At 42.7% G+C, this 26,810-nt stretch overlaps 1 protein-coding gene across 1 annotated transcript in view; it reads right to left on the bottom strand.

Annotated features, from left to right (window-relative positions):
* The window catches only part of syne3 (spectrin repeat containing, nuclear envelope family member 3), a 37,214-nt gene that overhangs the window by 1,378 nt on the left and 9,026 nt on the right, over positions 1-26,810 (bottom strand). The window contains exons 7-17 of the mRNA XM_070920608.1: positions 22,584-22,720; positions 16,814-16,988; positions 15,450-15,632; positions 13,832-13,975; positions 12,659-12,793; positions 11,167-11,328; positions 10,355-10,527; positions 8,547-9,210; positions 5,782-5,925; positions 4,648-4,833; positions 3,757-3,807 (exon numbers count right to left, since the gene is read on the bottom strand). Of these exons, the coding sequence (XP_070776709.1) occupies positions 3,757-3,807; positions 4,648-4,833; positions 5,782-5,925; positions 8,547-9,210; positions 10,355-10,527; positions 11,167-11,328; positions 12,659-12,793; positions 13,832-13,975; positions 15,450-15,632; positions 16,814-16,988; positions 22,584-22,720 (2,154 nt within the window). The remainder of the gene's footprint in view (positions 1-3,756; positions 3,808-4,647; positions 4,834-5,781; positions 5,926-8,546; positions 9,211-10,354; positions 10,528-11,166; positions 11,329-12,658; positions 12,794-13,831; positions 13,976-15,449; positions 15,633-16,813; positions 16,989-22,583; positions 22,721-26,810) is intronic.

Raw genomic sequence — 26,810 nt, 5'->3', positions numbered from 1 at the left:
GTTGGTCTCTGGTGATTGGTTTGGAAAAAATTGGAACAGAAGACGGAAATGGAGCCAAACGAGTTGACAATTCAGTCCGACATCAGGCAAACATTTTTTTTTAAATGTATTAACATAGTTCCAATACAGAGCATGAAACTTCACTATACTGAATAGTACACTATACTGAAAACTGTAACTACTGATATTGTTTACTACTTGAACTGATCTATCACTGATCTATCATTTGACATTTGACAATGATGAACATACTGGCCAAGAGCTGCTACGATGCCTCATACTCTTAACACCCTATGATGGCTGCTGATTACACCCTGTAAAGGCCAAAACTTTACCATGTTACTGATGGTTTGATGTTTCAAGGTAGAAGAAGCTGCTAATTATTATTAAACATTTTTCCTCACATTTCATAGTTTTCTTTTCTTTTTTCTTTTAAATGATATCCCCAGTGTTCCGCAACACAAAAACTGGATAATTTAACAATATTATATGTTTTAGCTATTAGTGTTAATCAATTCAATTTTATTTCTGAGAAGTCGTGATATATTTACTTTGGTATGATAAATGGCTCTGATGGATATACTGTTGACTATATATGAGACTCCTTCCGTAACCTTAACCCCTCTTCGAATGTTACCAAAGATATCATGATCAAAATCATGAGGAAGGGGGTATTGTTCAAGACCTGTCTGCCTCAGGAACACACTTTTGCTGCTGGTGCTGAACCGGCGGTGAATTGAAAGTTAAAACGGAAATGAAATGTGTTTCTTTGCTTAAAAACGATATTATCACATATATATGTGTACATATATATATATATATGTATATATGTAGACAGGAAGTGTATACCATGTCATACCATTGGCGCAGCTTGTAACACGTCATCTTAGAGGATCTTTGGCAGCAAAGATTTTGGGCATGCACAGCAAATAATGATCACATAAGTTTGAATTTTTCATCCAGTTTTATCTTCTTAACCATTTTCAGGTGTTTAAACAGCTTCCAAAGGTTTTATGTTTAGTTCAATCTTGTCAACTGATTCAGTTTTAGAGTTTTATAAAGCTGCGAGTGCAGATCTTTCACTGTTTGTAGCCATTTGAATGAAGACTGCCTCACGGCAGGGAGGAAAATGGTAGCTCCAGGATGTGTGTCAGACATGCAGAGTGTGTTGGACTGTGTGTGTGTAAAAGGTTAATGACTGATGGAGAAGGAAGTGAAACTAGCTAATCATACACACCTCCATATGACAAACACTCACCGGGCAACACCACCTCAACATACTGTGATTGAGTGAATACACATGATAGAGGGACATGTATAACTATCCTTTTAGCAGTCATTAACACTGCAGTATTTGAGGGAATCAAATTTGAATGTAATATAAATGGATTTGAGAATATGGCAGGGCAGTGTAAAACCCTGAAGTTAGAAGTTAACCGTTTATATGTTCATGCTGCTGGCACATGTAGTTTGAACTACTGATATAGGGTACAATGACTTTAGAGTAGCTTCTTGGAACGTGAATGGCTTCGTTGAGAGGAGTAGAGTAATGACCAAAATGAGTGGGGTTGGGTACCATTTCAATTCTATTGATTCTTATCAAACCTTGGTTCCGATTCCAATATTTGTCAGCTGTTTCTGATGTGCTATAACACAGAAAAGTATCCAAGAAGGCTAAAGTCCATGGATACTGCTGTGAATAACCAGATATCAATAATTCATTTTGCACACCTAAATGGAAGAGACTCAGCCATTCATGGCTAAAGTGAAAGGAGTTTCTGTACTGGGGGGGGGGGGTCTCTGGGGAAGATACGGAGGTGGAGGGGTGCCCTCTGAACTCGTATCAAAGAAAAAAATATACATATGTATTAGAAAAATTGTATTCTTTTACCTTTACCGTATAAAAGGCGAATGTCTTACTACGTTGCTAATGTTAACGTTAGCTGTATTCTGGGGGCGACTGCAACGCATCGAACGCGGTGCACTCCTTCAGATTCCCGCCGCGTTGAAGGAAATTCTTCATCATACTGAAGGTGCTTTCTCCCTTTCACGAAATGTACTCACTGCAGGTGTCGCGTCACGGAAATATGTAAAAGTTAGGAACCAATAAGCAGCATCCAAATGCGCGAATTCACGGTTCTTGGACATTTGGGATCGGTTCCAACTCGGAACCAGTTCTTGATTGAGGGAAAATAATCAAGGCATATTCCTACAGGAAACCGATCCATCTCAAAATGAACATATTGCACAGAACCATTAACGCTGCATCATTTTAGCGGACAACAGCAGGGCGGTAAAATTAGGGGTGAGGCCGGTGTTTGCCACAGTGGCTGCTGCGACCATGCGCGCCGTCATTTTGGCAATCCCAGTATCTGTACCATAGTTGCGAGGTAAAATATAAAATAAATTGACCACCCTTGTTTATGTTTAACTGCCTCGAAAAAGTGAAAGTGAAAAAAGTTACGAAGACAGTTGTTGAAATGACCGCTTCAGAATCACAAGACTTTGATACATTAATAAATGTCAAATGGGATGCATCCAATAGTAAGGAGGAAACTGAAATTGGCCTGTTGGATGTTTGGAGGGACCTAAATCCATCCATCCATCCATCCATCCATCCAACTGAGCCCAACAGTAGCAAAGCAGACGGGATGTATACTGTTCTCCTAACTGTGCTTTAAATCAACAGATGACACCTATCATTCCAAAATGAATAAGAATGTATATAGAAATAAATACCTTGATTGAAAAGACTCGAAGAATTATAAAAGACCTTCAGTTTCTCCAGCACATCAAGTATTCTGGTAAAGTACGACAGAGTATTAGGGCCAGGTAAGATTCTTTTTGTGTTTCACATTAGTCCAAATGTCGAGAATAAAGTCGAAATGATGGTGGCAGCGTCAGAAAGTGATGACCCCCCCCCTGAAGATAAAGCCTGATAAAAGCAAGCAGGAGCGGAGGAACCCTCAGCCTGTAAAAGACCAAGTGAGAAATAGTCAGGACCATCTTGGAGGGCCAGGGGCCGGGTCATCTGAGGGTCAAGAAGGGGGGGGGGGGCATTCTTTAATCTGCTCCCCATCCACTGCTTACTAACTGAATGGTGGGTTGGGGGATTGGTTTTCGATATGCTTGACTTGAAGCTAGTCCTGGGTGGTCGGGTCAGGTGCTCTCTACAGCCCAAAGACTTCTGGGAAATTTCCATATGTCAAATGAATGCAGGAGAGCACTCCACTACACAAGAAGAATACATGTTATGTCTCCCTATACATCCTTTTGGAATAAATAGAAGAACTGGGTGTTTAGGATAAAGCTTCAAAGACAAAGGAAAGAGCGCCATCTGCAGAACTTCCACCTCTAATACTCTGACGTGTTTAATCGCTGGGAGTTGTAGTGCAAAAAAAACATTCACTGATTCCAGCTTCTTAAATGTGAGGATGTGTTGCTCTTCTCTATTTAACATCATTGTAAACGGAATATCTTTGGGTTTTTGGACTGTTGGTTGGACATAACAAGACCTTTGAAGACATTTTTCACTATTTTCTGATATGTTATGGACACAGCGATTCATCAGTTCACCAAAAAAACATCACAAATGTGTTTCCTAACAATTAAATATTGTTGTGTTTTTCCCCAGTGGGTGATTAATCATGGTGATCCTAATCCCAGTAAGCAAATTAATATTTCTCATTATCTTGTGCTGTCCAGTTACATTATGTTGATTTGTTTTCTTATAAATCCTAAATAGTTTGGCGTTACCTTTTGCACCTTCTCTGCGATGGCCGGCTCCTCTCGTTTGGCTTGGGCTCTCTGCGGAGATATGAAATATTTGAATGAATTGCGGATCATCTTCCTGAATTCCAACCACATCGGAGCTCTCGCTGACAACTGACTCATGCAGGACCACGCTGATGAACTGACTTTTTAGTGTCATGTTGCACAGCCCACTGGGTCCATCTTAAAAAGTAAGTAAAGTAAAGAGTTATACGAGTCTGTTTCATACAAATTGCTAGTTTTACTCAAAGTTCCTGCAGGTATTAAGTTCACCATTTAGGTTCATTGTTCTGTGCTGTTGTTGGTTGTTATACAATGAATATAATGAAATATACATAAAGATATTTCAAAAGAAGTAGGCTACTTTTCCCCCTTTTTTGTAATTATATATGTGTGTGGGGGGCGGTGGGGGTCGTCAGTGTATATACTATGGTAAAATAGGGGTCCCTTAAGAAAAAGGCTGGGAGCCACTGCCCTAAATGATGTTACACCGCCACCTTGTGGTGAAAAAGGAGGACTTCCATGACAACGCATCACAGGGAAGCTGTCAGTTAAGGCAGGACCCTGGCGACAGCAACTATAGACAGTTAATTAAGGCAAAAACAATGATTAAAATATACACATTTACATAGCCTGTATCTGACTGACAGGGCACTAACAACTTCACAGACAGGTTGTGGAGGGATCTCAGGTACCAAAGACATAGTCAGACGAGCACAAAGGCTCCCAGAAAAGACAATGTGTGCATTTGCGACAAAGTCTAAAGACAGTATAGCGAGCTTTATGAGAAGATTGTTCTACCCATTTAGGATTGTCGCATCCATAAACCAAAAAGTTCTTGTGAATTGAAACTCAGTTTTAACCCTCCTAACTCACCTTGGCACTGGCCCTGGCCCTGACATCTCCCACATCCTTCAGTTTGGACTTATAGAGCATCCAACGGTAGCGAAGTTCCTCCAGGCACACATCTTCTGCCGGTCCGGAACCAGCCTCATTCTCCTGACTCTCCTGGAGCAACAGCTGGAACTGCTCCTGACCCCAGGCCACTCCTGCCCTCAGAGCCTGCACCGGGGCACAGCAGAGAGTTTTAGGCATGCTGGACTAGTACAGGAAGTTCCTGGTGTCCTTTTCAATACAGATGCAGGAGTAAACGGTGGTTTCTGTTGTGTATTTTGTTGTCGTTTTTCGTTGTGATGTGAAGTCACACCTGAGGCCTGTACTACGAAGCACAATGTGAGGTTAGCAAAGGTAACTTCAGGGTTAACCCTGGGTTTGTAGGGTTACGATGGTGGTTCACTTTGCCATGGTAACTTATGCTGAAAACCTAACCTGCTCCGGAGCAGGATAACAGGTCAACTACTGGCCATAAGATCGAAGCTAACCCGGCTTGGAACCTAAGGCTGCTCCACTACCCATCCAACACCTGGCTAATGTCCGGTCGCAGGGAAATTGGAATGGATGAAATGAAGGTAACAGGAAATCAAAGAGTGTTTGTGCCCACATCTGACAGAGACCTGTCTCCACCACGACATCCCGGATCAAGCTATTGCTCTCGACTTACTTTCTCTGGGTGTATATGTGTACTGGTAAATATGTTATGAAGGGGCTACAAATTACAAATTAATTGTGCAAATGACAAATAAATGGCCTTGATTCCTTGATAATGAACTGATATGGTCGCCAATGGCTGCTTTGTAAGCGAGAAAATGTATACAGAAATCTTACAAACCTGGTTTGCTTTAGAATGATCAGCAATAACGTTCAGTCAATGTGATGAGTAGCACATGCACAACATGCAAAAACTTTGGTAGGGTTCTTTAATCAATTTTCAACAAATCACCCAAAGAATGTTCTTCCAGTCATCAGTAACAATACCGCATTATCCATCTGCTGGTAAATGAAGGTTACAACCGCATGCATTTAAGCATTTTAAACATCCTTTGCACTTTAAAAAGAGCTGGTGGGTCGTCATTCATCATTTCAGATGTTTTACTGTTAACAGAAACTCACCTTGAGTGTGTCCTGACGGATCTTGAGTTCTTTGGCGCTGAGCGTAGCTCCCTTGGTGCCGAGGATCCCTGAGAGGAGGTCATTCTCTTTGGACAGCCAGGCCTCGAACGCCCTCCTCCTGGACGTGTACTGTTCTGCGCCCCCCTGTCAAACCCGAAGCAACTCATAAAACGTTTGCGGAGCACAGTATGAACAAGTCAGTGGTCATTGTGTGCCTTTTTCTTTTAGTTTTGAGTCGGTGTGTGTGGCTGATGTGTGGACTGTTACCAAATCCATCAGCGAGAAAGGTTGGCTGCCACCAGACGTCTGTGCTTCTTTGTTTTTCTATCAATATGATTTCATTTCAAAAACAATTCTTTGGCCAGACAAGGGCAAAACGGGTGCCAAGGTGATTGCAGCCCTTCAAAGCTCACTGATGCTCGACAACTAAAATTGCAAAGATGACAGAATAGACATCTCAAGATGCCTGGTGCCTAGACAGCTGCATCCATCACTGGAATGAACAGTAAGCTCTGAACTAACTTTATGCTGTTTCTTTATGACTAATTCTACCCCCCCCCCTTAACACGTTTGCACTGATTATATAGCTGCAAAAGACCACAGTGTGTAAGAAAAGATGGCATGAAAGCCTCGCAACACAATAAACAACCCTCAGAATAGAAACGTGGGCAGAGCGGTACCAGGCAGTATAACTCCAATAAATTAATAAATGACTAGGGGGCCAATCACTCTATTTTCGTTGACGAAGCAAGATGTTGCCTTGTAGTCCCCATGAAATACCCTGCAGCCTTATAGCAGCCCCAGGAACTAAAGCACTAAATACACATTTAAACAAACATTTAGCAAGTAAGCACAATGTGAGCTGAAACGGTATAAAAGGTACTTATCATTCCAAGTGATACCTTGGTTTGAGCTGGGAAGGCTATACGGATTAGGGTGCATTTTAAGCTTTTTGAAATGGACGTTTTTTTAAATTTAAAAAAACGTACCTAATACCTACAGCATTCATTCTTTTTACAGCTGTCTTTCGCGCCATCACGTTGTACGTTGATGAGGTTGTTACGTTTACGTGCGGTGCAAAATGCACACTAAGCCGAGGGGGGGGTTTGGAGGTCTTGTTCTCCAGAAGCACTTTGCTGCCGGTCCGGACTCCTTCGGTGAGGAAGAAGACCATTTTGTTGAAGGAAACTGATCAGCATCAGGATATGCAAGAACAACATCTTATGATTCCAACACCTGACCAATTACACATTTTAGAAAGTTGTTTTTGTGCTAACCAATATTCCAATATCATTTTCACTGTTTTAACCCCACTGGAGATGAAGGAGCAACAGCGGACCCACCGGAGGCACTACACCCCAGCACTTCACGGCAGAGGACACAGCTTCTTTCCAGCACTCCCTGAACATAGGCACACAACGCCGCCCCCTTTTCAGCGATTCAGAAGAATTACTGACGGATGTGGAGTCCTTTCCACAAGTCAAAGGCCATTGCTGTGGTGGCTGGAGTGGCCACGGGAGTCGAAGCCGTGCTTATGGGGGATGGTCGAGGGGGTCGCGGCCAGGATTACTGATTCAGGAAATCTTGCAGTCTGCATCGGACCCTACTGTATCCCACAATGCAAAGCGCTGGCGGTGGTTTGCCATTAACGTTATATAAACGTCCGCTTATTTCCACTAAAGTCTGTTTCTGAACAAATTTGAGGTGAGAAATAAGCGACCCAGTTACTGAATCTTCACTCATATTAGATCTACAAGGCCTCATTTAAAAGTGTGTTCCGACTTTTGTAAGGCGGGGACAGACTACCTGCATGATTATTACTTCTGCTTTCTAAAACAGAAACTGGCTAAGCCGATTTGACAGTTTCATACTGCATACTGATACATGTGGCATGAAAAAAAGTATCTTCCACGTCTCCTTTCCTTGCAAGGTAACAGTTCAGAGGCAGGCTCCTCTCTATACGTCGAAACATAATGTATATTTGAGTGACCCTAAGGAGGATGCGGTGAATGACAGGAAGAAAAACAACACATCAAAAAACAACCCTCGTCTAATTTTAGAATTTAGCTGAATTTCCGCCAGATCGGCTGTCGTTTGATGTCCAATTTGAGGAGGTCGTGATGCCTAATTGCCCGAATGATTATCTGGCTTCTGGATGATGGGATGGATTACAGAGCAGTTTCATGCTCCGACTGTCACATGGCTGCTGTCAAGAGATCTGTTATATATTTTAGTGAGCTTGTTTTTAATATTATTGGAGTCGCATTTTACATGTAAAACACATGGGGGTGCACGTTGCGACCGGTCAGCTGATCTGTACAGTAGATCTTCTGCATAGTATTGGTCTATTTTTGTTGTCATGTTGGATGTTTCCCACCTCTGGCATGGGAAACACGATCCGTCCTGTTAAATTATCAGTACAAACAACTGAACCACTGGGCTGGAAAATTCAGGTTTGTTGAATAAAAGAAGGACTAGAGCTAGACTAGAGTTGACTACAAGTCCCAGAGAGCATTATGTAACCACTTACTGCTTTCAGCAGCTAGAGTTTGGATCAGTTTGGGATGAATTCAGCATTTCGGTTGTGAGGTGTTGTGCAACAGCCTCACGGAGGGAAGCCAACATAACCCTATAGTGCTGTTAATCGTTACGGTTATTATCCAGGAGACTCCTGTGTTTCTGTGTGGAGGAACACTGTTTATCAATTAAATTTACAGAGAGAAATACCTGGACCACTGGGCAGAGTAAAAAATGCTCAACAATACCATTGTGTGTTGCGTTGGTGTTGCTGATGGTTGCTTGGCGTGGTCCCTTCTGAACAGCGTGAACGCTCCTCGTCCTGGGCTCAGGCCTTCCCCTGCCTCCACGCTGCCTTCGTCAGAGCCCATTCTTTCTCCCTCGCCATAGCCGACCTTTGTGGTGATTGCTGTTCCCCGTTTGTCTCCGGCTAAGGTGCTGCCGTCGCCCCCTGCGGATTTGTCACCGTCAGGGCTTCCGTCAGCGGTGGAGTCTTTGGAAAGCTTCTGGCCTGCCCTGTTGCGAATGATCCAAGCAGAGCAATCTACTTCATCTCCTTTGAAAGAGCACCCACTGTCCTTGCCTGTCCTTGATGTGCTGAGATGTTCAGTGTCTTGTCCTGCCACAATGAGGTGACCTTCTCCGTGGCCCTGGATCCACCCGCCCTGACCCGTCATCAACCCCTCTCCCTCCAGGCTTCCTCCTCCCACAGGCCCAGAGCTAGCCATGGCTCCATACACCTCTGCTGGCTTGTCTTGCTGTTGGCCTCTCTGGCTCCTGGAGCCTCCTGTCCTGACCTTACTGTCCCCCTCCACCAGACTGACCTCTGTTGTTAGGGATGTGCCGTCTACAGACAGGCCTCCGACCCTCCATAAGTCAGACTCCGTTCGCTCTGTGGAGCTGCTCAGCAGCCTGGGAGAGAAAGAGAGAAAGTTTTCATAACTCGCCAGCTCATCACAACATCACAAGAAGAGACAGCAGAAAAGCAATATTCCTCTTGGCTCCATCCAGTTTTTTTTTTCCTGACATAAAACTTAGCAATATACTTGAGGTCAGAGAACCACTTAACAACCCAGTGACTGAGCTCGAGCGTTCTTTCTTGACCTCAGAAGCAGCAAGGTTTGACAAGAAATGTGAATCTCAAGTTCGTAAACGCTGAGTAACTGAACCTTGCGATACAATTTTGTTTGTCATCCTTCGGTGATTGGTTCGAAATCCACACATGATTACTTGGTGGCTACAGTCATGTAATAGCAACACTCAAAAAGAAGCCAATGTCACTCTGGGACAAACACAACTTTGAACTGTTGAACAATGTTTGAGTGTTGATTTCATGCAATTTATACATTCCTTAACACGTTTTATTTCACTTATTCTGATGTCTTTCTGTTTTACACTTTATATTCAACACCCCAATCAAAGATGAAAGACAAAAAAAAAAAATCATGTAGAAAATGTGGAATGACTACACCTGTATTCTCTATTTTGCTGTATTGTGTATTGGCCACTGAGCAGTGCCCGACATGCTTCTGTTGTTTTGCGTGGACACCGCTGTTGGGCAGTTAGCGTGTCATTTTTTTTGTCAGCAACAAGTAGTCCCAGTAACCGCCCTGCTTACTTTGACATTTGGGGGTTTGGCTGTCTCGTTGGAAGTTAGTGAGGTGGATTAATATCAGTTCGGTCTCAGTGTGAAGATACCTGGTTTTGATGCAGGGGCTTGAAGCGTGGGGAGGTTCTACAAAAGTTGTCTTATTTAAAGCTACACTTGGCAATATTATTGAATTATAACTTCGGTTAAAATAACTCATTTTGACCACTGGACCAGGTCTGAATCAAACAACCAATCGGGGTTAGCTAACCTTCTACAGAAGGTTCCATCTTCTGGATCGGAGTGTGAATCGAATCAAAACACAGAAGCCCTGATTACCCTGATCCATGGGTAGATTCAGGAGTCCCTTAGTTTTGTTTACAGTTGGAGGGTGAACCCCGCCACCACACACTAAGCGTACCAAACTAAAAACAACAACAACACCCTCATTTTTTTCCCCCCAGGTACCTGTGAAGATTGAGACTAATGTTGTACAGGGCCAACCAGGACTCTCGTAGGCGCTTCATGTCCCGCAGAATGTGGACCCGTCCCTCCTCTGAAGTCCTCTCCAGGACCCCCTGACCCTGGATCTCCATCTGCTGCAGCTGAAGCTCCTTCTCCGGAAACTCTCCAAGTGCTCTCTGCGGACAATGGGACACTTCAATATACACGCAGGTCAGAGAGAGGAGACCAGGTGTTTTTGACTTATCTTATTCGTGTCGCCATCAGAGCCACCATGAAGTTCATTTGTGTGAGTGATTCTTCTAGTCTTGCATAGCCAGGCCTATCTCCACACTTCGGAGACACCGCCATGCAGCATGCAAAACCACTGGTGCAGTCCTTCAAGTGTAAAACTTAGTATATAAAGTATATAAAGAAATAGTATATAAAGGCTTCTTTCTATACGTTTCTCTGGACTGACAGACTTGGGCTCGTTCTTCCATCATTGCCTCACTAATCCAGGTTACTTTGTTGTTATTTGTTGTTATCATATGTATTGCTGGGCATCCAATATCCATAAGTTTGGGTTTTGGGGTCCAGGAGTTTTGTGGATGGAGACAAACTGATTCACCTCATATGAAAAAGGGCTATATCACAGCTAAAGCACACCACTCAAGGCTCAACCAGAAAGTTTTTTGAACTGGCAACTTTTCTGCTCTATTTTCCAAACTGGACAAATCTCCATTAATGTGTGCAACAGGTTCCTTCCAAAATCCTAATGTTAAACTAAACCCTTAGATAAAGACGGACTATACTGTCCCCTAAAAGAAAACACACACCTCAGCCTCGTGCTGGCGGCCCTCTATGCTCCACTCTCCCGAGGGGCCGTGGAAGGACTCCAGCTTCTGCTTCATGATCATCAGCCACTTCTCTATGTTCAGCAGAGTGTCGTGGAAGCTCTCATGGTCTGCGATGCTCTCCTCGCTCTCATTCACCTTCATCTGCAAACCAGAGGAAAAAGATCAGCTGGACCAAACTTTTGACAAGTATACATTAGTCTGATGAGGGTCCAGTTTTGTCGGCTTGTTTTTTAACAGTGGCTGAAGATTTTCTCGGAATATGTACGGTCACTCACTCGGTTTAAGTTAACATGAACCAGTGGGACCAGTAGATAATTGGCGGACTTTCTGGAGGATACCCGGTCTGATGAGGAGAGACGGCATTCATCCCGCTTTGGATGGAGCGGCTCTCATATCTAGAAATCTGACCGACTTTATTGGTGAACCAAAACCGTGACAACCCAGAGTCCAGACCAGGAGGCAAAGTCACAGTCCTACACGCTTCTCTGTCTGTCTGTGTCTCTACGCTCTCTGTCTCTCCGTCTGTCTGTCTGTCCGTGTCTCTATGCTCTCTGTCTGTCTCTCTATGCTCTCTGAGCATGCACACAAACTTGTTGTTACCAACTGCGCTATACTGACCAAAATGCCACTGACAGTAGTGCATCTGTCAAGCCTGTGGAGTCCTTACACTCTAGCTCCGTCCTACAGTGGCACATGCACGGCGAGTTACCTCTGCTACTGTAGCTGCTGGTCACAGCTAAAAACACAGGAGGAACGGGACTCCATGATGGGTGTTAGTTTGGTGAACGCTTTAAACCAATAACATGACCTACACAGGACACAATTCCCATTCAATTGCTGTGCAAGTTTTGTGCGAAATTCGGAATTTATGGCAAAATAAAATGTAAATCAGCGCATGTTACAGTGCCATTAACTACATGAATACTAATACACTCAAGAAGACACGACAGGATGACACATGACTTGTGACTTTTCCCTCATTTTCTTATGAATTAATTTGTCCTTGTGGATCAGAAGAGATTATTATTGTCACATCTATTTACTTTGATTGCATCCAGGGCAAATAGTTCCAAAGTTGATTATAAAGCTCTGAAGTCCTTAAAGGGGGACAGGTCTCGGGGAGTTCCACAGCGCATGTGAAAAGGGTTGTGTTAAGCCTTCGGTGTCTCCCAGAGGGAGCTGTGCGAAGTCCGATAAATGTCCTCAGTGAGCTTGCAGCCCTCAGAGGATCTCAACCGAACTCTCAGGGGTCGAGTTGCATCGTGGGAAATGTAGGCACCCTGCAATTGTCCATCGTGAGTCCAAAACCAGTACAAAGCTCAGAAGAGCTGCAGAGGAACTGCAGAGTTGGCGATGATTCATGTGTCATGTTTTGTCACAATAAGCGTCATCTGATCCATCGTTAGTATAAAAAGATTGGCTTCATCAAATACTAACGATGAGCTGTAGTCAGAAGTGAGTCTTGTCTTACCCTGACTGCCTTGTACAGTTGTTTCCAGTCAGCATAGAGCCTCTCATACTGAGGCCTGTTGCTCTGACTGGACGAGACCAGAGTCTCCAGCGCTGTGATGTGGGCGTCGCAGTCCTCCAGGTCTTTCTGGATCACCTGAGGACACACAGTGTGACAGCATACACAACTGTGGTTTTGGTGCACACTTCCAGTTCAGGCAACACACACACAAACACACACACAAACATTATTTTAAAGAATTAAGTGATTGATTACCTAACTCAGGTCTCAAGGCTCTGCAGTCTGATTCTCATTGTGAACTTTACGACAAGACCAACCTGAAAATTGCTAATACTCCCACATTCCAGGACTTGGGCAGATGCAGACTCATGTTCATCAAGAACTCATACAAGAACAAAGAAACGGACTTTGTCATATAAAATCTAATAAACACTTATTGATAAGTGATGTTTAATTTCCCCCTTTAGGAAGAATGTGAAGCTTTTAAATCAACATGGCTGATTTTGATGCTGTAGATTACTAAACCTAATTTAGCGTTAGCTCAGGAATAAGCTCTCCCTTCAACACAATCGTGATAAAGAATCGTAAATTACTTCCCTCTGCTTCCTAGTAACCTCTCAGCTGCTGAAACGGTGCATTCAGGTGCTGCATTTACCCAAATTTAAACACACCTTGCCAAAATAATCATTCACTGCGTCATCCGGCGTACACTGGTTCCTCATTTCATGCATTCATTGTCTTTCATTGTGTTCATGATTGAATTATTAATTGTTCATCGCTGTATTCTTTGGTATTGATTCATGTTTGCATTTATTCATGTGTTTGTATGTTTAGTAGTCGTAGTTGTGTGTTTATAGTTGGTAGTTTAATAAATATTTCATTTATAAAGAACCTGATCACGTGGTTTGTGTGTATGAAGTATTACGGTCACTGTACACGAGTCAAGAACTCCGTAGTGACCTTTCAGACTGAGACTGAATTAATAATTTGCTATAATTTTCTCTTTTTAGGGTGGTGCCCCGTATTAAAATATAAATATTAATTATTTCTGATAGCCAGAGTTGAGGGTCATCCCTCCACTTCATTTTGTACTAATTTGTATTTAGGCCATTCCTTTAGCATTGCCTTAAATATGAAACCTAATATTGCTCTGAGCGCTGGGATTAAACTCACCCTGAACTGGTCGGACTGGCTTTTCTTAGCCAGGATGTCAGGCTGGAGGCTGTCAGCTGCCACCAGTCGGTCCCGGAGACCGGCCAGCTTGGAGCGAATCAACTCATAGGCGTCACCGAAGTCCTTGGTTCTTGAGATTAAGCCCTGAGAGTGTGGGGGGGGGGGGGGGGGGGGGGGGGAGTCATTAAGTGTGTTGTCACACAGCCAGAGTTTTCACCTCCTCCATAATGAAATGAGTCCTGCAGAAGGAGCTTGGGCCTAAAAAAAAAAAATACCCCATAGTGCTTTATCACATCTTTCAAGCTCTGTTTTGAACTCAAATTTTATTATTATTATTTTATTTCATTTGATAACGTTGACTTAGAGGGCTAATAATGTGCAGGATGCAACTATGAGCTTGTGTGTGTGTGTGTGTGTGTGTCCTCCCACCAATGGAGATGGAATTAGTAAAAAAAACTAGAGGGGGTGTGGTGTTATTTTTGGATCCTACCTGCAGCTAGTGGGATGGCCTAAAACTCAGCTGTCATTCATCACATTTACGTATCATTCACTGATGCCGAGGGAGAAACACTGACATCACACTGTGGCTGCTTAAAAACTACTAAGTCATCTACTCACTAGTCCGCCTTTACAGCCTCGATGTGTTTATACTCTATATCTATCTGTCTATATATCTATATCTATCTATATTCTCTTAAAAGTGAAGCTTAGCGGTGGTGACATTGAAGTAATGCGACCATGCGCCTTTTACTTCTGGCGATTCCATTTACGCTTCAAAAATCATCAAAGTGGTGTTCATTAGTGAAGATTATCTTGCTGAACAAAACGTGTAAGTATCATAAACTTTTGTTTTGCCACAGAGTTTATTTTTTGCAATAATCCTAAATCCAGTGGGACAATCCCATTGGCTTTTTGTCGAGGGAACCCGGGGCAATGCTAACTTCCGGGTTCGCCTCCAAAAATGTATCACCCCTGCGACACTACGCTGACATGCATGTCTTTTTGTCAGGACGTCAGGAGGTGTGCGATTTTGGGGCGGTGCCACATGAAACTTGACACTCATGAGAGAAAACACGGTTTAGACAGTGTTTTCCTTTCCTACAACTTTAGTGGAGTCCAAGAATGAAAATAAAGAGCTGACATGAGCAGAATATGGGACCTTTTAGAGTAGCTCTGCATGATTCACTGTTCAAGAAAGTCCTTATTTATCTTATACTGGCCCAGGGGGCGTGGCTGAGTGCAGTGACTGTATAGTTGTGACATCACAAACTTAAAGAAGTCCTGACGGCTCATTTAAAGACACAGTTTCTGAATACGGGCTGTGTGCGTTTCTCCGTGGACTGAGTGTTTTGATACTCTCACAGTATTTATACAGCACCGAGAGCTGCTTTAGAATCAAACAAGAGATGGACATCTCACTTTCTACAATATGGGACCTTTAAACGTTGATTTATACTCAGCTAGATATCCATTGCATCAAAAATGAAAAAGTTATCAAAACCAGCTACCTCCTTCTTGTCTATGGGATATGTTCACAGTTTTCTACACGGTTTGGAAGTTTACATTAAAATGCGAGACACAGTAAAAGCCGAACGAACGGCCGTTAACGCGTTGGTACCTGAAGCCGGCTCTTCCTCTGCACGAGCTGAGCGTGCAGCAGCTCTCTGTTCCTAACGCCGGTGGTCAGCTCGTCCTGCAGGCCGTCGGACCGCTCAGGACCGAACACGGAGTCCAGCAGGTCCCCCTTCACCTGCAGCAGACTGAGACGCTCCTGCAGCTGGATGCTGTCCTTCAGCAGACGCTATCATAAAAAAAAGGGGCAGAAATGGAGAACACATTATTAGTGCAGTTTTTATTTTTAATCAAAGCCACACATCATTTTCATAAAGTTTAACTCCAGAAAATATCTCTACACAGAATTTCATACAGAACTTCATACAGAATTTTGATGACTACACTACTGCCACAGTGACGCAACTCTTACACAAGCTTTGACTTTGAAATGTATTTGACTGTAGTAGACTTGAAATTGGAGAGTTATAAATCTTTCTGATTTTTTTTTTTTTTTGGCAGAACATAGATTTGTGTAGCCGGTATGTTATTTTACGGATCTGCCACCCCCCCTCCCTTTTCAGCCCCCCCCCCCCCGTATTAAGTCACAGTGTTTATCCGCATTGTTTTATGTAATAGTGTAACAGCAGTGAGAGTGAGACAGGAAGCTTTGTAAGAAAGCAGATGCTGGCATGCAACAAAAGGTGCCTGGTGAGATGGGTCCTTGTCAAGTGTTACAACAACTGTGTCTCTGATGCAACACATTCAGAGCTCGTCAAGGTTTCCGCTCACACTGGGCTGAAAAACCAATTAAATCTACTTTTCTTGTATATCGCTATAAACTACACTGACATTAGAGATATTATCAGATTCGTTAGCGTTCTCTGTATGGAAGAAAACTCTCACAGTTGCATGAAATATGTATCTGACAGAAAAATCAAAAGATGAGTGGCAACCACTCTGTATTCTGTGTAATTTAGAAAGGCGTTGGAGCGCAGTGGAAAAGATTTGTAATTGGGATCGCGGCTTAAACAGACTGAAGGTCCATCATGTGCCGTAGAAGTTCCTGAAGGTTTTCTGAGGTCGCTCGTCAAGTGTGTGTGTGTGTATATATAGATATATACACATGTACATACACATACACACACAGTTATAGAGCAACATTACCCAACAAGTCCAATATTCACTTTCTTTCAGCTCTTTTAGCTCTTTTGGTCTCTACCAACTCCTGAGGGAAATATCTGGCTCTTTAGCTGCTGAATGCTCCTCCATGTTCACCAGCAAGTCTCTAACTGTGTCTGTCTGCTGCTGGGCAGGTAGTGAACAGTGGCTTTTTACAGCAGGTCCATCACTATGATGCAAATAACATTACACATTGTTGTAAAAAAAATATCGATTATAGCTGCATTTAAGGAAATGTCTGTGTTTTACCTCTATGTTCTGGACCAACATGGCGATGTGGGAGAAGTCGGTGACCTCGGCGGAAGCCTCCAGGACCCGAGAGACCATGTGGCTCCACTGGGCGTAGACCAGCAGTGGGTCCTGGAGGATGTTTCTCAGCCCCGACTCCGACTCTGAACATAGCCTTGTCGCTCTGCATTTCACGCTGCAACACAGAGACCTTTTTGTTTACAAAGATTTACATGAGAATTTCAAAACTGACCTAACAAGGCTGTCATTATTTTGTACATATAACATAATATGTGCCAAACATATATATATATATATATATATATATATATATATATATATATATATATATATAGTGAGAGGCTTCGTCACAGTGCGTCACAAGTGTGTCAACAACACATTTCCCCATCAGGTTCTCCTTAAAATCATCCCACACAAAGAAAATAAATATTCTTGGTTGAGCATTGAAACTGCATCAACTGAAAACAGGTGGATTCAATCTGTACTACAACGCTACATCACGCTCTGACTGAGTCACGACTCTGGCGCGGTTTCAATGTCTCTCTGGAAACGTTGCAGAAGCGCAGCCACGTGTATGACATGGTAATAATATAGAGCTGTTTGGTGAGACGTTTTTTTTTTTTTACAAGCATGAGTTTTGTGGCTCATTTAGATGGTGGCAGGTGCTTTGTGGTTATACTCGAATATCACAAGCTTTTGTTGCTTTCTGACTTTCTGTCATCATTATTTTGAAATGCCCGTACAGCCAATCTCACAGCACAGCTGTTGTCATTAACAAGGACTTTCTCTGCAGCTCAGTAACAACTGTTGCTGAATGTAGTGTTCATGAGCCACGTTTCTGTTGTATGGCAACAGAGACAGATAAATATGTAAATGAGGGCCACTATACAGTGACTTCGAGAGGGGGAGGAGATTCCCTCCTTCCCTCGCTTTCCTATCTCCCTCTCTCTCTCATAAAAAAAATTGTTTTACTGTGTATGTGTGAAAACACAATCAGAAAGACATGAAAAACACAATTAAAAATGACTTTCAATTGACAGGCAATTGCCAGTAAATACAGGTATTTATATATGCTCACAAGTGAATTGAATGGTTCAGAGATGCAAGCTGCTCCAGCAAAATATATACATATATATACACACACGTCTGTTTGTATATGTGTTTGTGTATATATGTATATACATACACCCACACACACACATATACATATATATACACATTTTGGTTCTGTGTTCTGTGCTGTCTCTGTGGGCCTTGCTATTTTTCATTTCACTGCACATCCTACATGTGACAAATGCAGTTCTTGAATCAAATTGTGCAGAAAAATGAAATATCTGAAAAGCTTTCAAACAGACCTCCACCTCTTGTAAAATTGTATTGTATCTCTGAAGCCTTTTTCAGAGTCTGAAAGCTTGTGCAACTGCCGGGAGCGAACGGTCTAATTAAAGTTTCAGGCAGTTGGTCTGTGCAAATCAAAGTGTCACTATACAAGCACGCAGGATTTAAACCAGGAACAGCTCGTATCCAGGTTAAAAGGTGTTTTTTGGATAAGATGTTCATATTATCTAGGGCACAGTGTTTCTAGATGGAAACGCATAATCCAGCACACAGATTGTATTGTTTTATTGTGTCGGGAGTGCTGTCACGCATTTGTGAACATGACACAATGTGTTATTAGGTTACGCTCAAAAGCTAATGGTTTACATGAGATAAATGGTACCGACTACAATGGAACGTAGATAATTACAATGTACATTTTCAAATCTGGCATCCTCGTCTTATTATTATATTTTGGCATGCTTGAGATTTTTTTTTAAAATACCTGAAAAACAAACGAAAAACAAACAAATCTGTGTTAAATGCTTAGAAGCAAATGTTAGCATGCTACCATGCCACACTAAGATGGTGAACATTGTCAGTGTTAGCATGTTGACTTAGCACTTAGCTCAGAGTCGTTAGCGTGGCTGTAGATACAGTGCATCCGGAAAGTATTCACAGCGCTTCACTTTTTCCACATTTTGTTATGTTGCAGCCTTATACCAAAATGGATTAAATTCATTTTTTTCCTCAAAATTCTACACACAACACCCCATAATGACAACGTGAAAAAAGTTTGAGATTTTTGCAAATTTATTAAAAATAAAAAACCTGAGAAATCACATGTACATAAGTATTCACAGCCTTTGCTCAATACTTTGTTGATGCACCTTTGGCAGCAATTACAGCCTCAAGTCTTTTTGAATATGATGCCACAAGCTTGGCACACCTATCTTTGGGCAGTTTCACCCATTCCTCTTTGCAGCACCTCTCAAGCTCCATCAGGTTGGATGGGAAGCGTCGGTGCACAGCCATTTTCAGATCTCTCCAGAGATGTTCAATCGGATTCAAGTCTGGGCTCTGGCTGGGCCACTCAAGGACATTCACAGAGTTGTCCTGAAGCCACTCCTTTGATATCTTGGCTGTGTGCTTAGGGTCGTTGTCCTGCTGAAAGATAAACCGTCGCCCCAGTCTGAGGTCAAGAGCGCTCTGGAGCAAGTTTTCATCCAGGATGTCTCTGTACTTTGCTGCATTCATCTTTCCCTCTATCCTGACTAGTCTCCCAGTTCCTGCCGCTGAAAAACATCCCCACAGCATGATGCTGCCACCACCATGCTTCACTGTAGGGATGGTATTGGCCTGGTGATGAGCGGTGCCTGGTTTCCTCCAAACGTGACGCCTGGCATTCACACCAAAGAGTTCAATCTTTGTCTCATCAGACCAGAGAATTTTGTTTCTCATGGTCTGAGAGTCCTTCAGGTGCCTTTTGGCAAACTCCAGGCGGGCTGCTATGTGCCTTTTACTAAGGAGTGGCTTCCGTCTGGCCACTCTACCATACAGGCCTGATTGGTGGATTGCTGCAGAGATGGTTGTCCTTCTGGAAGGTTCTCCTCTCTCCACAGAGGAACTCTGGAGCTCTGACAGAGTGACCATGGGGTTCTTGGTCACCTCCCTGACTAAGGCCCTTCTCCCCCGATTATTCAGTTTAGATGGCCGGCCAGCTCTAGGAAGAGTCCTGGTGGTTCCGAACTTCTTCCACTTACGGATGATGGAGGCCACTGTGCTCATTGGGACCTTCAAAGCAGCAGAAATTTTTCTGTAACCTTCCCCAGATTTGTGCCTCGAGACAATCCTGTCTCGGAGGTCTACAGACAATTCCTTTGACTTCATGCTTGGTTTGTGCTCTGACATGCACTGTCAACTGTGGGACCTTATATAGACAGGTGTGTGCCTTTCCAAATCATGTCCAATCAACTGAATTTACCACAGGTGGACTCCAATTAAGCTGCAGAAACATCTCAAGGATGATCAGTGGAAACAGGATGCACCTGAGCTCAATTTTGAGCTTCATGGCAAAGGCTGTGAATACTTATGTACATGTGATTTCTTAGTTTTTTATTTTTAATAAATTTGCAAAAATTTCAAAAAAACGTTTTTCACATTGTCATTATGGGGTGTTGTGTGTAGAATTTTGAGGAAAAAAATTAATTTAATCCATTTTGGAATAAGGGTGTAACATAACAAAATGTGGAAAAAGTGAAGCGCCGTGAATACTTTCCGGATGCACTGTATTTAGTCTTGGCTCCTGTAAAGGAATTCATTCTTGGGGGAGCAAATAATGCCCGTTAGGTTTGAATATTTCTTATTTTCAAGTGGACGTTGTGTTCTGACGGTACAGAAAAGGCAAAAGAGTCGTCAAAAAACATGTATTCATCTTCTGGCAACCATGAATATCATTTTTATCGGGCCAGTAGTTGTCAAGATATGTTGGTCCAGACCATGTAAAATACAACTTAAAGATCTACAATGGAATATGATTCATTTGAGAGCTCAGTGGCTTTAACAGTGTGACGTTTTATGGGTCCATAAAGCCCAAATGATGTCCTGAATAATAAACATTTCAACAGAGTTTTCAATAATGAATGGATATTTACTTGGGTTTTAAATGGAGCTGTTCTTTTAAGGAGGTTGAAAATCAACAACTGCTTTTAAACCCAGCACAACTAACTAAATTCACTAAAACAACATCTGAATATCTGAACTTTGATGGGGGCTGTTGTGACAGCAACTGGATAAAAAAAAAAAAGGCACAAGACCGGAGGGGATGGAGGACTTTCCACGATGGCCTATGTTCCTTAGGGCATACAAAGGCCTAATGTGTCTGAACTTTGTCGTCATTTTCCGTACAATTACCGCCAAATCTCATAATTCTTTCCAGGAAACTCAACAAATTATTATTAGGAAACTGTTAGGAAATGATGGACCCATTTAATAAAGTGTTGCCGCCATTTGTTAGCACCGAGGCCAAACAGGGTTAGGGCACATAATTAGGGCGCTAAAGCCACAAAATTCACAAATGGGATGCTTAATGGTTTGTTGTAGGTCACGGAGCAAATTGCGAAGCTGTGTCATTTGTCTTCATGTGACTTCATTTTAGGCTTGTTTTTTTTTGTTTGTTTTTTTTTTTTTAAATCAAAATACTATTTAAAATTATCATTACCTCCCAGCTAAGTGAACACATGGCTCAAAACAGCCGACTCATGTCTGAGTTTTAAATATCCAAAAACTGGAGCACTCCGATTAAGCCCCATAAATCTCTGAAAGCAGCACTAAAGGCTAAGTAGGACGACCTGCGGCAGGGAAATAGAATTTAGACATGTGGAATATTTACTTTTTTTGTTGAGTAGTTTATATTGCTAATAGGCAAAGAGATGTGCATTACATCATGACCTGATCCCAACAATTTCTGGGCTCCGAGTGATAGGCAGCCTGTTTTTTTGTTTTCTTTATAATTTCGATATTTTTGTTATATAGTGACAGCTGGAGACAGACAGGAAAGGGTGGCAGACAGAGAGAGAGAGAGAGGGGGGGACATGCAGCAAAAAGGGCACGGGCTGCTGCGCTAAGGATAGGGACCTTGTGGACTTATTGAATGTGGGATAAATGGAAGATTCTACAGGGCTATACAGGCCCTCTGCTGTTATCCTATTGCATATGTGAGATTAAATGACACAAAACTGATTCTAAACACCCCCACATTGTTTGCTGTTTATATAAATGATTTGGCTAAAAAAAAAAAGTTTTATTCTTTTATGCAGACAACATTATTTTATTATCACCATCTGAAAAAACTGTAACAACTCCTGCTGCATTTTTACTAAAGGAGACTTTTGGATGACTCAGCCTCAGATACAAGGGCACCCTAGCTGAGGCGTAGTCCTTACCGCAGCTGGTGTGGGTTCCATTCCAACCCTGCCCATCTTCAGCTATATAATATAATAGAAACCATATCATTAACTGTAGCTGCACTGTAATTTTAAGCCAACCATTCTACAATTTTACTTTGTTGTAATCCTTCTCTATATTGTCTTTTTATGTTATTTTTTTATGTTTCTTTAATATCCTGTCTCATGTAAAGTACTTTGAATTGCCTTTGTTTGTTGAAAGGCATTATGCAAATACATTTGTCTGGCCTCACCCTTAATTTGTTTAAGCTATCAACAGCGTCAGTGCGGTGAGTCACACTTAAACAATTCATATTCACATTAAGTTATGCAATCAGTAATTTAAGGAAAGTCCAGTAAGGACCATGGTTGATAAATCAAAACTGAATGACATGAACGGGAACTAGTCTGAGGCAAATCCAAATATTTGGTACTGCAAGTGCACCTGTGCAGGTATTATGTGGACCCGCAAGGTCTTTGACTCAGTTGGTAGGCTTCCTGTCACATACCTCTGATGTTCTTTCACTACAGCCAGGACGTCGTCAGAAAGGTGCCGCGAGTCCTCTGAGAACCTGAAGAGCTCTTTGAGCTGAGCCTTGAGAAGTTCCACTTGGGACTCCTCCCCTGCCAGGGTATTCCTCACGCCCTGCAAGATACAAATAATGGGAAAACGAGCAAAGTGAGCTCAAGGGGCGACAGTTGCACACTTGCGCAGCCAATGTCTGCACTGTTTAATGCTGGTGTTCACGTCACATCGTTTAGACTAGTTGTAATTCTGGAACATTTATGAGCTATCTGGAACAGTGGCACCACCGTCCATTATTCTTCTCCACTTCCTGTTCCTCCATGTTTGTTTTATTTTGCTATGGGAGACTTTTCCTAACGGTGGACATTCATGACTTGTCATAGCATGAACAGCACAGAAGCAACTAATAACAGCAATGATGACTATGTTCCATTTATTTGGTCCAGTCAGCCAGCATGCACAATAGAGTGCTGCAGGAATGAGTCCTAAAACCCAGAAAGGAGTCTGCACTTTTACACTTTCGGTTCCCTCGTCTGGAAGTCAGTGGGGTTTTTTTTGAATGGGTTTTTGGTTAGATGCCTGAAATAAGGTCTGTGGTTACACACAAGCTTGAGAGATTTCAACGTTTTGTTCTACGACATAAAATACATCAGTAGATACCCCCACTCGTGAATTTTGAAGCTTTTGAAGATTATCTTACAAAATACGTCATCCCTGCAGCACTCTATACCAAAGCCCTGGAAGTGGCTCATGTATATAGACTGCAGCCATTACTAATGCCAAGAATGAATGACACAGCTGCAGATAATAAACAACAAGCAACTAACAGTGTGTGTGTGTGTATTGTTAGTATTATGAGTGGCTGCTAATTGGCACATCTAAATGAAGCATAATTACTCTGCTATGACAGGTCTGTGAAGAGTCCATCGAAAAGCAGAGCTGCACTATTGTGAAAGATCCCCCCACACCAAACTTCATTAACAAATCTAACTATTGATACAGCTACATATGTACACTTTAATCTTTATTTATGGAAACTGTCTTCAAAGAAATCTGACAAACAAGTTCAATCCAGTCCAAAATGGTGTCTCAGCTCAGTGACTAATCGGTGTCCAAAATCCAATTCACTGTACAGTACAATGACTCACCTACCGAACAAGTGAGTGACTTGAGACACACCCAAACTTCCTTTATAAGAGCTGATTCAATAGATGTCGTTACATATATTGCTGTTGCGTAAATGCGACTTTGTTGTCCTTCCTTTTCACATGAAGGTTAAAGACTTGCACATCCAGTATGTCAGAGAAGAACTCAATATCAAAAAAAAAAAAGAGTGAGTTTATCTGCTCCGAACTCAACGTATCAATAATTGTTTTAAATGCAAGAGCGGTGACACCTTCAAGTGACACCTGGCTATCATGTCACCTCGCCTGGCTTCAGCCATTGGGAACCAGTTGGCAAAAATCGCTGTCATATTTAGGAGCTGAGGTTGAAACAGTGAAATGGCATATTCAAAACTAACCAATGCAAAGAAAAGACGAGTTGATTGTGAAACAGTGCGTCGATGGATGAGCACACTTAAGCCGTGTTTATGCTCGCGCGAGCAGGCCTCCGTAGATGTCGCGTGAGCTTTGAGATCGCAACGAGGAGTTTATGCTTAACAGGCGATCCGTTGTAGTATGGTCCGAAACGCCAGTGGAAGATCGTCATAAACCAACATGGCTGCACTCTGCACTACGGCTTGTTGTCGCTGAGGAAGAATGTATCTGTTTTTATCTATTAAATGTGGTGGCAGTCTCTCTCCATGAGTCCAGAGTCATGTGGCTGTCCCCTGCGGTCTCTCGTGGAAGGGTCGTGGGGGCGCTTGAAATGACATACCGGCTCGGGTCAGTCTAGTTTCACAGGTGTCCATGTTGATGTGTCGCCTAGTTACAAAAATTCAGAGGTGCACGACCACGCGCCGTGACAGCTTGCGGAGCCTTCGGCATGGCGCGATGGCGTAATATTGGGCGCACGGACCCTCGCGCCAGAGATTCTACGGTGACCATAAATCCAGCTTGACGCGTTTGCCCAAAAGGAAGCACAATTAAGTGGTCTTAATTTGCAATGAAGCAGTGGCCAAGGTAAAGAGTGAGGATGTAAAACACCACTTCCACACCAGAAACAACCCATTTTTGAACTAAACTATCTCCCAGAGCACAGAGGCAAGAACAGGAAAACGTAACTAGCTGAAATCTTCATCAACGCTGCCACAACAACATCAATGTTTGTGTTGTATTTTGGTTGTTTATCTGGTAGTATTATCTCTGTTTCCTCTGCGCTTTTGCTCCAACTGTATGTGTTTTAGAGTTTTTTTCGTTATCGTGGCTTTTTTTTTTTTAATCTAAAGCGGTCATGCTCACACCGATAGCAGCAAGCTAGCGCAGGGTGCAACCATGGGAAGCAATTTGGTGTGTCTTTTCAGTGTCTTGCCCAAGGACACTTCAACATGTGGACAGGGAGGAAGCGGGGATCAAACGTCAAGTTAGTGACAGACAGACCAAGCTCATACCCCCAGCACACTAATTAATAAACACTTACATCTAGTTTTTTTTTGCCTGGCCATCACACCTCAAGTACCCAGGTTTAAGGTCTTGGTCAAACAACGAAGATGTCACTTCCATTAAAATAGAAATGACTTTTGTGTACATAGTTCTGGAGTTTTTACAACTTAGGTAATTGCTTAAATCAGAGCAAAACTGATGCCAAGAAGTGGCCCGCTGGTTACAGTTAGTCCAAAACTCTGCAGCAAGACACTTCCGATTCGATTCAGGACTCAAATCAAGATCCTCCTCCTCATCTATAAAGGCCCTAAATAATCGTGCGAGTATGTCGGCGAACTGTTATTGCCCCATAATTCTGCTAGGCCCCTCAGGTCCTCTGAACAAGGCCTGCTAGTGGTACCTCGTTCAAAAACAAAAAACAAAACACGTGGAGACTGTGTGTTCTCAGACCTGGGTCTCCCCCTCGGACTCAGATCAGCTCCCTCTGTCGGGTGTAGAAGACCTCTCTTTTTTTTCTATCCGTTTTTATGCTTGACTCATGTACCCTATTTTGATTTGGGATGGCCTAACTGTTTTTATCGGTTTTGGTAATTTATTGTGCCGTGTCTCCTGTTTTAAGTGTTTTTTGTAAAGCACTTCGTAACGTAGGTTTTGAAAGGTGCTATATAAATAACTATATAAATAATAGTTACTTACTTAATCCATCCTTTGTTGAACTGTGACACTGTTGAAATGTGATATGACATCTACTATCTCCCCATTTACTGAGGCCAACGGTTTCTTTCCAGAAACTGGCATGTGCTCTCATGAATTATTAAAAGCACACAACTGAGTCTCTTTCTTTAAAGTGAGGGCCATTAATGGAGCATGATCTATAATTGTTTTGGCATTTTACTTCCCGTCAATCCAAATTCTGAGCGCGACAATATTTCAGCTAAAGCTCGCGAAGCAGGTGAACTGGAGTTGTTTACAATCCATTTCACGTCTCCAACTAAAAGTGAAAGCAGATTGTGTCACAGTGGGGCGACAGCCTGTCTAGATTGCAGCAGATGACAGACGGATGAGTCCGCCAGGTCATTTAACATTCCAGTCACACCCTACTGAAGCAGCTTCACAGGTCCACAGCTACGGAACCCTTCCATTGGAAGATTCTCAGTGAACACCCTCCTGCCGACTTTATCTGTCACATGCTGCAAACGGGTATATAAAAACACATGAAAGCTAAATTCTATAGAAGCAAAGCTTATCACGTCTATTCCCACTTTTTCTACCACACAACGGGACGCGACTGCGCATCAATCCACAGCCAGGGAAGACTTGTCAGACAAAGAGGTGGATGAACCAGGTATATGTCACAGTGTGAAGCGCCCAGGCAGAAATAATCTGAGACTCTACCACACCTCTCGGAGGCATTCAGCGGGTCCACTAAAGTAATCAGCTTCCCTGACAGGGCTGCAGGATTCTGTTCCCAGTGTGTCAGGCATGGGAGATAAAAATAACTGTGATGGAGATAAAGAATCCAGTCAGGAGTCCTCATGTCAGGGCATGTAGACTGTATCACCTCTATGAGGGACTAGAGGAGGAACAATGTTTGTTTAAAGGGGGAAAGTCATTGCAAGAAGGCATCAAAATAAATAAATAAATGGTGTTCAAGTGCGGAGAAGAAT

This window comes from Enoplosus armatus, chromosome 15 (genome assembly GCF_043641665.1).
Source record: "Enoplosus armatus isolate fEnoArm2 chromosome 15, fEnoArm2.hap1, whole genome shotgun sequence".
Lineage (NCBI taxonomy): Eukaryota > Metazoa > Chordata > Actinopteri > Centrarchiformes > Enoplosidae > Enoplosus > Enoplosus armatus.
This window is presented reverse-complemented; position numbering and strand designations above follow the sequence as displayed.